Source organism: Sorghum bicolor, chromosome 5 (assembly GCF_000003195.3).
Source record: "Sorghum bicolor cultivar BTx623 chromosome 5, Sorghum_bicolor_NCBIv3, whole genome shotgun sequence".
Classification (NCBI taxonomy): Eukaryota; Viridiplantae; Streptophyta; class Magnoliopsida; order Poales; family Poaceae; genus Sorghum; species Sorghum bicolor.
In genome coordinates this window covers 19,079,359-19,096,249 of record NC_012874.2, presented here as the reverse complement: position 1 = coordinate 19,096,249, position 16,891 = coordinate 19,079,359, and the positions used below count along the sequence as shown (strand labels likewise).

At 44.8% G+C, this 16,891-nt stretch overlaps 2 protein-coding genes across 2 annotated transcripts; one reads left to right on the top strand and one right to left on the bottom strand.

The window, feature by feature from the left end:
* Positions 319-4,848, top strand: LOC110435646 (mitogen-activated protein kinase kinase kinase 3-like). Its single transcript, XM_021461423.1, has 11 exons — positions 319-900; positions 1,953-2,438; positions 2,550-2,637; positions 2,734-2,796; positions 2,929-3,089; positions 3,209-3,284; positions 3,384-3,443; positions 3,536-3,643; positions 3,746-3,982; positions 4,209-4,333; positions 4,412-4,848. Exons 1-11 carry the CDS (start codon positions 551-553, stop codon positions 4,662-4,664), a joined length of 2,007 nt encoding a protein of 668 aa, XP_021317098.1. The 5' UTR covers positions 319-550; the 3' UTR covers positions 4,665-4,848.
* Positions 4,741-6,484, bottom strand: LOC8071727. The gene has a single exon (XM_002449358.2). The coding sequence runs from the start codon at positions 6,216-6,218 to the stop codon at positions 4,911-4,913; it is 1,308 nt and encodes a 435-aa protein (XP_002449403.1). The 5' UTR covers positions 6,219-6,484; the 3' UTR covers positions 4,741-4,910.

Sequence of the window (16,891 nt, the reverse complement as noted above, 5' to 3'; positions counted from 1 at the left end):
AACCCAACCCAACCCGCCGGACACGTCAGCCTGCCACCACTCCAGTTGTCCCCCTCGTCCACTTCCGCGCCAACACGCACGCTGCACGACACCACCCACCTGGCCCCCACGTCCCTCGTGGGCCCGGGTTGGCGGCCCCGGCCCCACGAGGCAGCATCACGCGTCATTGCGGTGGGCCCCTTCGCTCCAGCCGGGAGTTGGCGCGGCCAGCGTGTGGTCCCCACCGCGCCAGCCGCCAGCAGTGGGCGGGCGGTGGCGCACCGCTAGGGCTAGGCGCTACTACGTGTGCAACGGGCGCCCGCCACCACCACTCGTGCCCGCGCGGGCGCAAGGCTGCTACGACGCGCAGCTCCAGCTGCCAGGAGGGCCCCGCAACGTCGACCCCCGGTCGTTACAACTTGCTGCTCTCCAGAGGCTCTGCCGCCCCCCTTCCCTTCCCTTCCCTTCCTTCCTCTCCCGCGTGTACGCCTCTCCTTCTTTTTCTCTCTCTCTCTACACACCGCTCTCTCTCTCTCTCTCTCAAACTCTGAAGCCACCGTGGAGCGGAAGGATGCCGGCGTGGTGGAAAGGCAAGGGCAGGAGCAAGTCTAGCAAGGCCGGAGCGGCGGCGGCGCCGGCCGGGTCGATCCCGGCGGCCGTTGCAATCGCAGGCGAGGTGAAGGAGGAGAAGGGGAAGAAGAAGGCGAGCAGCTTCGACGAGGCGCTCCTCGCCAAGGGCGTCCGCGGGAAGCAGCAACCAGCGGCAGCGGCGGGGGAGGTTATTGGGCTTCCGCTCCCTCGCCCGGCGTCCTTGCCGCTGCCGTCCGCCTCGGCCTCCGCCTCCGCCTCGGCGTCCAGCGGCGGCGGCTCCTCGCTGGGGTCCTCGGCGTCCGACGACCAGCTGGATCTCGGGGTTTACAGGTGAGACGACGTGGGCGGCGCACGGCGCGGCGGTTGGTCCGGTGGTTTGTTTGTTCGGGTGGGTGGTTGGTTGGTTCACGGGGGAGCTAAAGTTGCGCTGTTTCGTGTTGTTCCCGTGCGGGATTCGGTGTAAAGTGCGTTCGTTGTGGGGGGCCAATTATGCTGTTCCTGAACCTTATTAATTTTTTTTTGGCTGAATTTGCTTGTGGATGGCGTCATACATGGATTGGTTTGGTTGCCCGTCCGATTGAATTCAAGGTGAACTGAGGAGTGGGTGCTGTGTGCTGTATTGCAAAATGGGTTTGGGTGCCGAGATTTGTTGGACTCTTTAGTGTTTGAAGTATTTGATGTTTGCTTTGTTTGATAATTTTTTTGGTGGCTTGGATTTTGGAGCTGCAATTTTGGTGTGTTGTCTGCTGATTTTTCAATCTCTGGGTATGCTTAGTAACCAGCTTAGAGTGGAGTTGACTGTTTGCCTTCTGAAATTTGTCCATCTGTAGTCAAATAACATGCTACTCTGAAATTCGGTCAGCTTTTTTCTTCTAATAATGTACAAATTCCATCAGTTCGGAGGATTTCTGTGGCTATTTGGATTTTGGGGGATTGCTCCAATTGGTCTACGGATTCCAGGATCCTATATCGACTTATTATGCCTAAAGCACTTCTGTTGATGATTGCTTCTGAAACTTGTTTACCTTGTTACATTCGGGTGGATTTCTTTGATGGGCTCCGTTTCAGCTAGTGTAGTTATAGAAATAAAAAAAAAGATATTTTTCACACTTTGAAGCAATATTTAATCCAAACATTTGCTACACTTACCTCATTCATTAAAGACATTTTTTATTTGACAAAATTATTCCCCTTTTTCTGTATCCTTGCATGATTACGAAGTAGGAGGGAATAGTTGTCTAAGGAAATAATTGTGTTTCTTTAGTAAAAAATATTATTGGTTGAGATACGATATCTTCAGGATGTAAAGACAAAGTAGTACTATTTGTTTATCAAAGACATGTATTTCATCTGAAAATCGTTTCCTATGTCTGACTTTATAGGTTGTCAGAAACAAGCAGCACTCTTCTGGGCAGAACAGTAGCAATTGAATCTCGGAAACAAAGTCATATGCCAGCAGAGGGGACCATTTTCACCAATAATCAGGCTGTGGAGCATACCCGAATGTCTGAAACATCTGTTTCCCCAAGGAAAGAATTTCACCTTCAAAATCTGGATCTTGCAAATGATCGAACTACATACTGTCGTGGTCGGAAATCAACAGAAATTGTGTTCAGTACACAAGTGCCCACTTCTCCTCCTAGCTCAAGAGGACATCACTATACAAATTCCCCTGTGCCATCAAGAACATTTGGGCAATGCCCTACATCTCCTACTTCATGGCAGGAGGATTCGCGAAGCTCAAGCTCACCCCAACCTCTTCCTCTTCCTCCAGGCTCCCCATGCTTGCCTTCCCGTTCTCTACAGTGGAAGAAGGGGAAGTTGCTAGGTAGTGGGACGTTTGGGCAAGTATACATGGGATTCAACAGGTACTTAGTTTGATTTTGAAGCATTGTGTTTTTCTCACATTTCTTCGGATGAGTTATATCTGTTTTGTTTTAACACCATACAGACTCATATTCCAAATATATGCTATGCAGTGAAGGCGGTCAAATGTGTGCAATTAAAGAGGTTAAAGTCATTTCAGATGATTCTAACTCAAAAGAGTGCCTCAGGCAGCTAAATCAGGTGATTATATATTATGAAAATATTGTAAATATTGGCATCAATGTTGTAGAAGAAACTATATTTCCTTCTCGTACTAACACTAGCTGATATGTACAGGAAATCATGCTGCTGAGAGAGCTGTCACATCCAAACATTGTTCAGTACTATGGCAGTGATTTGGTAATTACTGAATTAACATTGATCTTCTGTGATTATACATAATAATCCATCATAACACACATAAGTGGTGCAATTATAGCCTTGAAATAAGCATTGGTCATATTAATATGCGTGTTTTATGCTACAATGCAGTGCAATGAGACACTCTCAGTCTATCTCGAGTATGTTTCTGGGGGCTCTATCCATAAGTTGCTTCAGGAATATGGTCCGTTTGGGGAGGCAGTTCTTCGGAATTACACAGCACAAATCCTTTCTGGCCTTGCGTACTTGCATGGGCGGAATACAGTGCATAGGTATTTGGCAGTCACTACCATCATCGATATATAAGATACAGTTGTCTTTTATTCTTTTGTGAAACTGCGTGTCAGTCTTAGCGTCTTTACTTATGAATGAAAGTTTACTTTTCTGACAGAGATATCAAAGGGGCAAACATACTTGTCGATCCTAATGGTGACATCAAGCTTGCTGATTTTGGTATGGCCAAGCATGTAAGTGCTAAACTCTGTCAATCATCTCACAATTCAATAGTTAACTGCCTGGCTTTCTTATCTTATAATTTTAATCAACAATCTGTTATATTTACACAGATATCAGCATATACATCTATCAAATCCTTCAAAGGGAGCCCTTACTGGATGGCCCCAGAGGTGAGGCTACTGAACTTGAAGTATCTTGTTGATTCTCCCCTAGTGAACAGCAACTAAAGGCTTGAATTCTCTCTTTTTATGTCAAAATTCAGGTAATTATGAATAGCAATGGTTACAGCCTTTCAGTAGACATTTGGAGCCTTGGCTGCACCATACTTGAGATGGCAACAGCAAAGCCTCCTTGGAGTCAGTATGAAGGGGTGAGTTATTGACTTAACGGATGCAATTACTTTTACATGCTTATCAATTATGATGCTTATTCTTCCATTGATTATCTGCTAATCTTTGGATGGATTTCACAGGTGGCAGCAATATTCAAAATTGGGAACAGCAAAGACATACCTGATATCCCAGATCATCTTTCTTCTGAGGCAAAAAGCTTCCTGAAACTCTGCTTGCAGCGTGATCCTGCTGCCCGCCCTACAGCTGCTCAGCTGATGGATCACCCTTTTGTCAAGGACCATGCTACAGCCAGGAGTTCCAGGTCTGGCATCACGAGGGATATGTTTCCTACTTCAACTGATGGAAAAAACAGCATGGTATGACTTCCACATACTGCCTATGATTCTGGGACTAATATTGTGAAATAGATGCTCTGTTATGAAATTGGCATGTGTTCTGTATTAAAGCATGATGGAAGATACACATGTATATATACAAGTAAACTGTAAAAATGAGCACAATTTATTACAATCTGTCACACTGATCATATTTCAAGGTTCCATGTATCCTTAATGATTTCTTAATTGTATGTTTTTTCTCCAGGTAAAGATTGCAACTTCATCATACAGAAGCTTATCTCCTTTAAGAGATCCTGATATCATGATAAGAAACTTGCCAGGACCAACATCCCCCATTCCTTCGACATCAAATCGCAGGATCACAGCATTGTATGTTTTCCTTTTGTCAGACTTATTGCAATTTACATATTGTGAATTGTGCCTCAACTGATTTTTTTTTTCATCCAGGAACCCATCCACTGTTCGGATGAACATGTCGCTGCCTGTCTCTCCCTGCTCTAGCCCGCTACGGCAGTACAGGCAGTCCAACCGAAGTTGCTTGCCATCCCCTCCTCACCCAGCCTATTCAGCTGGAGCAGCCAACTACAGTCCTATCAACAATGCACTCTACCCGATGCGACCAAGCAGCGGTCTCACAGATCCATGGCTCGAAATCTCTCGGCCGAAAACACAAACTTTTGATTCTCCAAGAAGATTGTAGAGATTCCAAAAAGAATACTTTGTAGGCAGGGAAAAAGTGTTCCATAATTTATGTTGTTAGAGGAACAAAGGAACTCTTTTTTTTTTTTCGCCCTTTCTGTATGTATCTTCCACCCAAGATGCAGTTGCATCGCCTTTGTACAAATTCAGAGAAGAGCTAGTGAAAAAGAGTAGCATTTCAGATCGCACCTTTTTTTTTGTCCATATGGCTAAATTTTGCACAAGATGTGTTTAGAAAAAGGAGATTTCATGGTAACTGAATCTGATGCACTTGGAACACATCTCCTCTGTACGTCAGAGTCTTCTCCTCAACACCGAAGCTCCACAGATGACCTTGCAGCTCCAACACACCCTTTGCATCTTCATTCTTTTTCTTGACCACCACATCTTTGCCATTCTGATTGGCAGCATCACAGTCAGTATTTGCGGCCTCCCAAACAAACCGGAAGATGCCGAGAGCGCGGCTCAGCTGCTTGATGCCGCTCCTGATAGTTGATTCATCGCCATCGGTCAGAAATTGCGCGGCGTGAACGACGACATTCCTGCCTCCCTTGCCAGAAATGCACTTGCCGGCGTGCACCTCCATGTCCCGGACGGTGCCATAGAGGTAGAAGAGGAGCAGCGTGTACAGGCACTTGGAGGAGTGCCCCAGGCTCTTGGACAGCTTCCTCTGCACTAGGCAGTCCTGCCGGCGCGCCTCCTTGAAGGCGATGTCCCGCTCAATGACGACGTCGCGTATCTGGAACAGCCCCTCCTTCATGGCCTCCACCTTCTGCGCGTGCCCGGTGAGTCGATCCTCGGTCTCCAGGCTCCTGGCGAGGTCAGTAAACATGTCCAGCACTTCTTGCCACTTCTTGGCCGGAGGCGGCGGTTCTGCTGGTTTCTTAAACGGCGTCGGGCGCATCCAGGACGGCGACGAGGACGTCGCCGTCTCGGACAGGAAGCGGGTGCAGGCGGACGCGATCTGCTCGGCCATCTGGGTCGCTGGGGACGGGCTGTCCAGCGACGCCATATCGGCCTGGAGATCCCCGAGCACCGCCTCGAGCGCGCCCCGCCAGATGTGGTGCTGAGTCACCTGCGGGCAGACGGTGAGCCGCACGCTCTTTCTCCGCTGCGCCGTTACGCCGAGCACGTCGCAGACCTGCGTCAACGAGCTCAGCGACGTCGCCTCCATCTTCGGCGGCGGGTGGCCACGGCTCGCGGCGGCGGCGGCGACGACGAACTCACCCGCGAGCACGTCAAAGTGCGCGGCCCGAGCGGCGGCGTGCGGGCATGAGACGAGGGATCCCGTCGCCCTGTGCCGCGGAAGGCCGCCCGCGTGGTCCACCCCCGCCAGTGTCCCCGCATGCCGGAGGAGCCGGGCGTATGCTGCCCGGTACCAGCGCCGCGGAGGCGGGGCGCGGTCTCGCACATCGTCCTCGTCGGGCGCGGACGGGCCTGGCGCGAAGTGAATGCTGCGGCGGTGGGCACCGCGCAGCCCGCAGACGGCCGGCGCGAGCACGCAGAGCGCGGCATTGGCGCGTAGCAGGGTCTCCGAAATGCTGCGGCATTCCATCGAACAGGTTATGTGCAGGCTGCGACCCTCTCCGTACGCGCACACGCCGCCGTGGAATGGTCTGCGCGTGCGTGCGCTTCCCACAGTGACAGCCCTCGGGCGGTCAGGCCCTCATGTACTGATAATTTTTACAGGTAGGAAACTGAGAAATACTATTTTTACAAATGGATCCTCAAGGAGTCAAGGCTTTAGAAATAGGTCTAGTTTTCCGCCCAAAAACTTTTCACGTATTAGAGCAACTCCAACAGATATGCTATCCATGTTATCTAGGCTATTTTTACATTTTTAAAACAAAAATTAAAATCCAACAAGTGTGCTATCTGGTTTGCTAAAATAGCAAGTTTGCTATTCTTAAACTTTCGCTTGTCATATATATCATATCATTCTCATTGGCTATCTTATACAAAGGTTGTTATGGAATTTTATGCTTTGAGTAAGTTTTTTATTTTACATAATGGCTAAATCTTGTAGTTTAGAATATAATTTACATAGTCTCTTGGAGATGCTCTTACATCGAATCTTTAGACATATGCATTAATTATTAAATATAGATAAATTATAAATTAATTACACAATTTACTTATAAATCGTGAGTCAAATTTTTTCAAAACTAAACAAGGCCATAGTGCAGCTGGGGGCGTTTCTAAAAGAAGCCTTCAACCTTTTGGTAGTTCCCGTTGCAGCACCAATTGTCATTGCCTGGTCGACAGTGATTCAACTAATATTTTCCATTTTGGCCTTGTTTAGTTTTCAAAATTTTTCAAGATTCACCATCACATCAAATCTTGCGGTATATGCATGGTGCATTAAATATACATGAAAACAAAAATTAATTGTATAGTTCATCTGTAAATCGCGAGACAAATCTTTTAAGCCTAGTTACTCCATAATTGAACAATGTTTGTCAAATAAAAACGAAAGTGCTACAGTATCGAAATCCAAAAAATTTTCTCTGACTGATGGTTTGCTTTAACAGACAGTTGGCTAGAGTGGGGACCTCTTATGCTTAGATCTAGCTCCTATAGATGTCACAATTTTATCAGAAGTTACATTAATTTGTCCATTGTTTATTTGATTTTATTGCTGCAGAGTTGGTTATTTGAGTTGCAATGGAGCTCCACAGAGATGCTAGTATTTTTATTTCTTGGAGCAAGACTAAGTAGTGTTACTAACCTTATGAAACAACAGAAGTTGAAGAAGTCTCCCTTAGTGGAGATAGGGCCTGTAGTAGGTGAGTCTTCATACACTTAACAAGTAGAAACTCCACACCGTTTTGCTTCTGCAGTTCTATCATGTAGATACTGAAGATTAAGGATACCATTTATACCTCTTTTTTCTTGAATATCATTTAATATTTATACGTCCTTAACTAGGCTATTTGTCATATCTATTCGTGATGTGCCATTTGGAAGTTGTTAATTCATATGTTTAACCAAATAGTGATTTTAAAAAAACTCGACCTGCGGGGGTAAGACAGCTCCCTGGTATTTCATTAAGAAGAAGACCTAGAAAAGCCCTAAACCTCTGCCCCACCCATACACAGCGGCACCGTAGCCCATGTGAGACTGGGACCAGGCCTCAGACCTGTGCTTTGGCATGGGACAGACGAGGGGATTTTTTTAACCTTAGTCTGAAAATTCGCTCCCGCGGGAAGTCGAACCCAGGACCTAAGGAGTGTCGCTGGTCGCTGGGTTCCTCTAACTGACCGAGCTAGCTTTAGACCTGTGCTTTGGCATGAGACAGACGAGGGAATTTTTTTAACCTTAGTCTGAAAATTCGCTTCCGTGGGGAGTCGAACCCAGGACCTAAGGAGTGCCGCTGGGTTCCTCTAACCGACTGCTAGAGGCCCTTTGGCAACCAAATAGTGATTTTGTTTCTCTACAAAAGGAATGTTGTTCGTATTTGTGGCTAGTGGCTACTGCATTATTTTTATTGTCTTCTGTTTAGGGAAGACTGCATTGCTTTGTTGGTGTTGACTTATTGTGCTCACTTCAGGTAGTGTGGCTGGACTGAAATGTGGATCAGTGGGAGTATCCTATCTAATCTTCAATAATGCCAGTGTAAGTTAATAATGCTTTGGCATTTCTTGCAGCTCTGCACTGCATTTTTTATAACATTAGTTTGGAGATATCATAACTTAGGTGTCAGAATGCTGCAGCATGGTAAAAGTGATTTGGATTTTTATGAAATGAACGAAAAAAAGGAAAAAGAAACCGGATTTGGTCTTCATATCTTTATAATGTTATATATCTGCGAAATATAAAAAAGTGCCCGATGATGATGCTCCTGTGTATTTTGTTGCCTATGCGATTTTTTGATATGCCCATAGTAGTGTGTATGGAGCTCAATTGTTAATAGCAAAAAAAAAAAAACATACTCTGGTGCATCCTCAAATTATTTTCTAATGTTACATTGGATATTTTTTCTCCACTTGATGCGGATCATTTAAGTTGATTATTCATGAAGATGAGACTACTTAATTAACAGTATACTGTTTAGAAGCATTGGAATCAACAAATCACTCCAGTAGGAGCATTGTGTCAAACAAACTTGTAAGTTTTTCTTTTTCCCATCCCATGGTATGTCCTTTGCTTCAGTAAGGAATGTGAACCACAAATGGCTGAATGATTGCTCTATCCACAAATCAGAGTCATTTTGGAAAGACATGGTCTCCAAAAAGGTGACTTTGACCAACAAATTCTACCTAATTATTTTTTTTTAAAGAGAAATTCTACATTAATTATAAACCTAGTATAACTGTAGTACTATTAATGAATTTTTGGTGAAAAATACACAAACATTGTTTTGCTTTTCAAACACGAATCTTCTTGGAGGCATAAAATTTTTCCATAGCCAAAAGTTTAAACATTTTGTATTCCGAAAGTGACTTCCAACCTCTGCACCAACCAGGAATGAACAAGACATGAACTACTCCCTCCGTCCTAAAATACAGGGGATTGATGTTTGTTCTAAATCAAATTATCAAAGCTTGACCAAGTTCACCAAACTACATCGACCATCAAATATGTTAATTATATATTATAATGTACCCAATGATGCATTTGATGTCATAAATATTATTTTTTTATAAATTTGGTCAAATTTAGCATAATTTGACTTAGGACAAACTCAAATATTATCCACCTTATATTTTAGGACAGATGGAGTAATAAATATCTAAAATAGATAATCATCAAACTTTGAATCCTGGTCACATACTCACATTCCACCACCACAACAATGATGCATTTCCTTGTATAATACATCCAAGAAACACAGATCCAACTGGAAATTAGGCTAGGAGCCTAGTGCCCAGTCCAATAAAACCAACAACTGTGAAGGCAACAGATAACTATAAACCAACAAGTGAACTTCTCCTGAGTTACACAGGTTAGACTGTTGAAATCCGGCAGTCGAGAAACCCCTTTCACCAGTCATTCAAAGGCTGGCACAAACTTCTTAGGGCACATAGAGCGCCGTTGTACATGCCCTTAAGGGTAAAATCAGGGGATGTCTCCCCCCTGGTTGAGTCTTTAACAATAAACCAACAAGTGTAAATGGTAGAGAAAACAAAACCATGTCATAGCTGACTTCAACTGGACTCTGATATATAGGCCTGCTAGTTTGATAATTTTTGTTCCTGCTCTTGCACATTATTGTTTTTGGAAGAGGCACTGGACCTATGTACAAGGCTATATATCTTAACATATCATTCACTTCGTATAACCCTGAAACTTGGTTTGGTTGTATGAATGCTTTCCTCAATAGATCATCAAAGCATTCTGCTGCAACATTCTCTATGCTGGTTTTCTACCCTTGTCACTGATGGGACCATTGCACACCCACAGGCTTATCAAGTCCTCACGTTTGAATTTCCAGCGTGGGTATGTGCCAAATATTCCAAAGCAACGTTGTAGGTGGCGAGGCAGAAGCTTGCAACCTAGAATGAAAGATTTTAACTTGGAACGAGGTGCAACTAATTGCTGACAGTGCCTCAAGATACTGCTCCAGTACTTCTCATTGAGATTGTCTCTTAGTAGTCCGCTCACAAAACTTTTGTTGCCAAAGGACTGCATCCTCTTAAGGTCTCAGCAATCTCTTTCCAATAACTAGTAACTTCCTGTATTCTTCAGGATGTTCACCGCCTAATGCATTTTCCATGAACAGAACAGGTAGCCAAGTTCTATCAATGGCAAGAGTTCTACAGGTAGAGTATATTACACCCATCCATCCTTTGTGCCAAGTGTTCATATATGGTGGTAACGATGACCTTGCTTCCTGCCCTGCTACTCCAGTAATATTATGAGTATGTCATCAACTGCATGGGGATAGCTAGAAACACCAGCAAGGACCAGTAGAAATCTCTCTGTTCTTAGCCTTCCCGCTATCCTGTATACTGTATGTGAAATATCCCTATCAATCAAAGTTTAAAATAGCGGGCTATTGAAAATAGCGGCAACTTTTTTTCAGGAGCTATGCAGCTATAGCGGTGCTATAGCGGCGCTACGACAGATAGCGTTTTTATAAAAAATACATGAAAAACATGAGGAATTGATAAAAAAGACATGGTAAATATGAATTTGATGTATAAAAATATGTTTTCATAAGTCTAGATAACATTACAAAATACCAACATGACATTACAACATGGTTCATGAAAGCTTCATTGTCCAAAATACTAAATTAGTAGTAAAAAATAAATAATAATGTAGTCTAAGATGGAGTTTTGAGAGTCAAACTGAGAAGATTTATCATAGCGGCGCTATAGCGCATAATAGCGGTGAAATTTGTTGTAACAAATGCAACTTAGTGGCGCTATAGCGTGTAATAGCGGTGAAAGTTGTGATAGCGGAAAAAAATACAAATAGCTTAGCGGCAAGCTTGTCCAGCAGCTATAGCGCCGCTATAGCGGCGCTATAGCCTGCTATTTTTTTCTTTGCTATCAATACAACCAGCGAACTCCAGCTTCTTGCACAATGACCTCAATATGGCTAATTCTGGACTAGGGTTTTCTCTGTAACACACCCATATTACCATTGAGAAGTGGCTCTTCATTATTTCATTCTTGCAGACAAGCTGTGCAACAGTAGTTTTACCTACTCCTTTTCCTCCGCATATGAGAAGCACCATATAGAATCTGATATGGGTCTTGATCTATGACCAAACCTTTTTAGATAGGTATTACAGATCTGGTATGCAGCTGGTTTCAGCAAGAAGTTAATGGCGCACTTCCTCTCTTTGATTCAGTCGATGACCCTGTCATGCATGGACATCTACATGATGATCAGTCGATGCGCCACAGGCCCACAGCCTGGTTGCACTGAAAATTGAGAAGCTCAATGAACTTGATAGCGCCTGCAGCAACTATTTCGACCTTCTTAACTGTGGCATCTATGCTAATGGTTGCTTCCTTGCATGACAGAAACAGTGCAGTAGCAACCTTCGTTTGGAAGTGTTGCGGGAATTGACAAGGGCAGAATTCACCTTGTCAGTGCGGTATCTCCAGTCACGCAGCACCCGCCTTCCTTCACACGCTGCATCCTCAAGCTTACGAATCCAGCGGAGCAGACATGAGTTAGCAATGGCCTGCCCTTCGGCTGCCTCCAGGGCAGCGTGGATTGTGATGAGGAGCTGTCGCAGCTGCAGCAGCTTCTCTTTGATATCCTTCTGATTGTTGTACTTCTCTATCATGGGGCCATGGGGGAGATGATTTTTTGTAAAATCTCTCCTGCAACCAGTGAACAGATAACTTCCAGCGGATCCACCATCTCTGTCTTTTGCAATTATTTGAGGACAAGGGAAATTGAGCTGTGAGTAGTGTTATTGAAGTCTCAAAGCCAAAAGAGTTGCTAAGTTGTGAATGAAGGCTCAAAACTGTTGACAGCTGGGTAGTCAAAGAAATACCTACTTGCATGCTTTTCCAACCTGGGATGATATATAGGTAGTCAACGAAATACGTGGAGGCTCATTGTGAACCTTGTGTCGCTAAAACCAAGAAGCTTCTTGAGTGTTTCTTTCAGCATGTTATCAGCGTTGATGCTGTCAAACAGCGGCAGAAAAAGGTTGTTGTTGGCATTTTAGTTACTTCAATCCCTAATTATTGCTGTGGGTGTTTCTTTTATGTGACAAATTTGTGACAGTAATGTTAGTTTTTTAGATGGTCATGATAGTGATGTTATGTCTAGTTTCAATTGATTTGTTCAGCTCAATGCTCGTTCCTGTACGTGCTGTGTGGTTATGACCTGTCCTCTCTCATTGGAGTCTTTTAAATATTCTGGTGCTGCTTACTGCAGGTTCCAGGAAATGCCATATATGGGTATGGAAATGTGCCACGTCTGTTATCTTTCTCACTATCCATAGTGCAGTCTCGCCTCTGACATAGTAACCATTTTATAATTTCAAGTCTGGACCGCAGTAGTATCCTCATAGTCCCTTGTTGACTGTCTTCAGGCTTAAATTTCTCTTGACAATCTTTGCCTATTAACTGGTTCAACAGTATTTTGTCAAAAAAAAAAACTGGTTCAACAGTAAATGATGCTAAATGAAGCATTACTCTACTGAACTGAACTGTAGGAACGGGCAAACACCGTCGCAACATACTGTATCTGCTGAATGTTGTAACTAACTTGACCGGTGAAGTTATTATGTAAAATTTACATTGGAAAACAAGTCAAGGAACACTACACTCGGTGTCAAATTTGCTCTTGTTTCCTACCATGATTAACCTCACAGGATTTAAACTATATAATGTCTGGGTTTTATCTATCTGTTAGGAGGAACTAAGCTTAGCCATAAGATAGGAAATGTGTCCTGACCTACCCAATCATGGTACATTCCTGCAGATTCAAACAGATGGCATATACCCTTTTCAGTTAGAAAATCAATAAAATTTAATCCACAAATGGAACAAATATGTTTTCCGTGGAAGGCTTCCTAATTCCAATACCAAGTGTCATTTGTTCGTGATCCACCACACACTATAGGTAGTAGCTCCACTTAGGTTCAAAAAAAAAGTAGCTCCACTTGGGATAAACTGGCATGTACACTTATGCGATCATTTCACAGTTTTACCTTAGATAATCTGATACCTGCAAAGTTTTTTTTTAAATAGCGGTAGAAATACTACCTAAAGACGAAAGTCCTCTTTGATAGAGTTTTTAGGGGCGTCGTCTTCACCTGATGGTGCACTGTTCATGTCACTACAATACTTTCCAGAATTGAAAAGACAACGAACACACTCTCTTTTTTCTCACTTTTTTTTCTTCACCTGATTGTGGCGGGAATACAGTCTCAATGAGAAATGAAAAAGAAGCGGGGAAGTAGGCTTCAAATACAACAACAATGCTAAGTAGAAACAAGATCACTGCAAATGAGCTGAGTCTGGCCCGTTTGGTAGATATCCAGATTCTAGGAGAAATGTTTCAGATTTAGATTATCTGAGAAACGTTTTTATAGAAAACAGAATCACTTGCTAAAACTGTTTGGCTACCTGCTTGGATTTAGAGGAAGCAAAATTTGTTCGTTATGTAATCTTTACTTCAGCTTTTACGTGCCTGTTTTGTTCTGCTTTGTGCCTCGGTAACCTGGTTGTTACCTGTTGTTAACACTCTTTCTACTTAATAAAGAACACGCCTAGACGTGGTCTCAAAAAAAAGAGAGAAGAATATGATGGAAATAGACTATAAACTGCCCTTAACATGAGATGAGTTTTTCTTAAGTTACCACTACAGCAAAATAAAAAAATTTGTAATCATGAGATCAGCCCAATGGTAGTACTAGCCCTTGTTTAGTTCCTAAAAAAATTTGCAAAAAATTTCAGATTCTCCGTCACATCGAATATTGCGGCATATACATGAAGCATTAAATATAGATAAAAATAATAACTAATTATACAGTTTATCTGTAATTTACGAGACGAATCTTTTGAGCCTAGTTAGTCCATGATTGGACAATATTTGTCAAATATAAACGAAGGTGCTACTATTTCTATTTTGTAGATTTTTTTGAAAGTAAACAAGGCCCTAGTCGAAGTTATATAAAGGATGGTGGCAGTTCTGTAATTTTCAGATGCCTAGTGTGGACAAATATATAAGGAGACAGTGGCAGTTCAGTAAGTTTCAGCAAAACAAAGGACATAGCTCGGTGACTCGGTGTGAATTCGAGCCTGGCCCATGGGCGTGGCCAAGCTCGGTGAATCAGTGTGAAACCAGCTGACGAGTGTATCGAGCCCGGTCCACAGGCCTGTCCTAAGCCCAGCGGGTTTTAGCCCACAACTAACCTTACTAGATAGGGTCTAAGCATAGATCTCGCTGCCTAGAAATTTTTTTCTTAACCCGAATCTAGCCCGAAATACTAGTTTTTGCTATTTTACTATAAAATGCAGGGGGCCCGCCCAGGCTTGGACCCGGCCTGAGCCTGGACCGAAAAATGAGGCATGACTTGCCCAATAAAACAGTCATGGGTGGGATTTTTTTCAGTCCGACCTGCAAAATACTCAGGTATATTTTTGAACTAGCTGCAGAGGAGACCTGGTAAGTTTTAGCACACGTACATTGGACCGTAGAGGACTAGAAACCTGTGACTGCAGGGCAGTGGTATGCCAACATTTAAACTAGGGTGGTCCAATTAAATATAATTTTTTTTAAAAATTACAAATATATAATTTACTAAAATATGAGAACAACATTAGAAAAGAGTCTTAGGACCTGTTTCGATCTTATGGTTTGCAGTATAGTTGGCTAAAGTTTTTATGAGGTTGACTGGTATAATATTTAGGATCTGCTTGGTTTGCAACCAAAATTTATCATGCCAAAGTTTATGCAAGCCAAAGTTAAGTAAAAATTTTGCTATAGATTTGGCAAGCCAAATGTAACAAGTCGGTAAGTTTTGGTAGCAAACCAAATAATAGCCAAGATCATGGCTTGCCAAATCTTTTGCTTGACATATTTTGGAAGCCAACCAATCAGGCCCTTAGTGGCTAAAGTTTAGAGCATGTAATCCAAACAAGGCTTATTTAACAATATTAAAGTGAACAATAGATTGTGAAGTTTACTTAAAGTTATTTACTACTTGATCCAAAAAAAGATGTAACTATGAGATTTGTGCAAGTCAAACTAGTTTAATTTTGACCAAGTTTATATAGTAAATATATGTCTCCAACTAGATTTAGCTACAAAAATATATTTTATAATCTCTACTATAATTAAAATTTTCTCCAGGCAAATCCTATCTGCAAGATCTGTTACGGATATTTTATGCGGGGTGATCTCATCTCCTCAGATTCTCTTACGAAAGATTTATCCTAACCGCGACTTCCCCCATGACTGCCTACGGGATATCACCCACGACTCCGTACGTATTGGTTCGGCCTCCGTGCCCACGACTCATCGTGGGCTCAAGCTTACTTGGGAGGGGGGGGGCGAGTTTCCTCTCCCCTCCGACTTGTATAAATATCGTGATCAATGAATAAAGAAACACTGAGTTCATTCTACTTCCTCTCTGTTCTCGTACTTTGGCATTCCACTCGTAACACGTTATCAGCACATCGCTCTTCCCTGCCCCCAGAGAAGAATAGCTCGGTTGGAAAGAACATCGTCGAGGGATCGACCTTCACCCAGGGCTTCACCCAGAGGTAGAATCATGCCGTTCCCTCGCCGTAATCCCGCCTCAATGGCTTCTCTCATCCTACAAGTCGTCTCGATGGCGATGAACCGTGCCCGGACCTTGGGCACACACTTCGGCAACAACCGCCTTTGGGCGGAACTACTGGAGGACATCCAGAAACTCCTTGGAGAGTCTCGCGGCTATCGCTTTCGGGGCGAACGTCGTGACCTCGACAGGAACCCCAGGCGTTTTCCTGTACGACGCCGTTTCGGGGGACACCGACGTGCAAACGTCGCCCCTCCGTCACGGCGTTCGGTGGTGTCGTCCACGGCTTCGCCCGCGGCGTCACCGTCGAGGGCACCGACTCCACCGGCGCCTCCAGCGTCGGTCCTCGCCTTGCCGGCTCCACCCCGGCCTAGGTGCCCACTCCATGGCGACGGCCCGTGCCCACCACCGCCACCATCCATGGTGGCCAGCCAATGGCTGTCATTGGGCATAGAGCCGCTGTCGCCGATTCGGTACCCGACGCCAACGCCGTCTCTCGAGCGGGCTGCGCACAGCCTGCCTCCACGCCGTCCATCTCCACCGACCATCGCGGCGTGGATGTCGGCACCGACTCGGCTGTCGGCATACTTCGTCGATCCGACGCTCGCTGCACCTCCACCACCGCCACCACCTCCTCCTTCACGACTCCGCCGCACGTGGATCAGCGTTCTCCATGGGCCTTCGGCTCGGGGGCGCGCTCCCCCGACTTAAGCTCGTCCATGGGGAGAAGGGGAGGAGAAGGCGCTGGAGCTGCTCGGCGTGGCTCGGTGGTGGCTCGGAGATGCTGTGCTCCGCGTGGTCGTTTGTGCATCAGCGAGCGCCCTCAGGCGACCACCGCGCGGCCCTGTCGCGGCCTGCGCGCACGGCCATTACGGCCACCACCCAGCGGCCTCGGCACCAGGGCGCGGCGACATCACGGCGCGGCCCCGACTGGTCCGCTCGGCACCGCGTGCCCCTGGCGAGTCGGCACCGCGTGGCCACGCCCACCCCTGACGTCGCGACGACCCGGCTCGCCCTGACGCGCG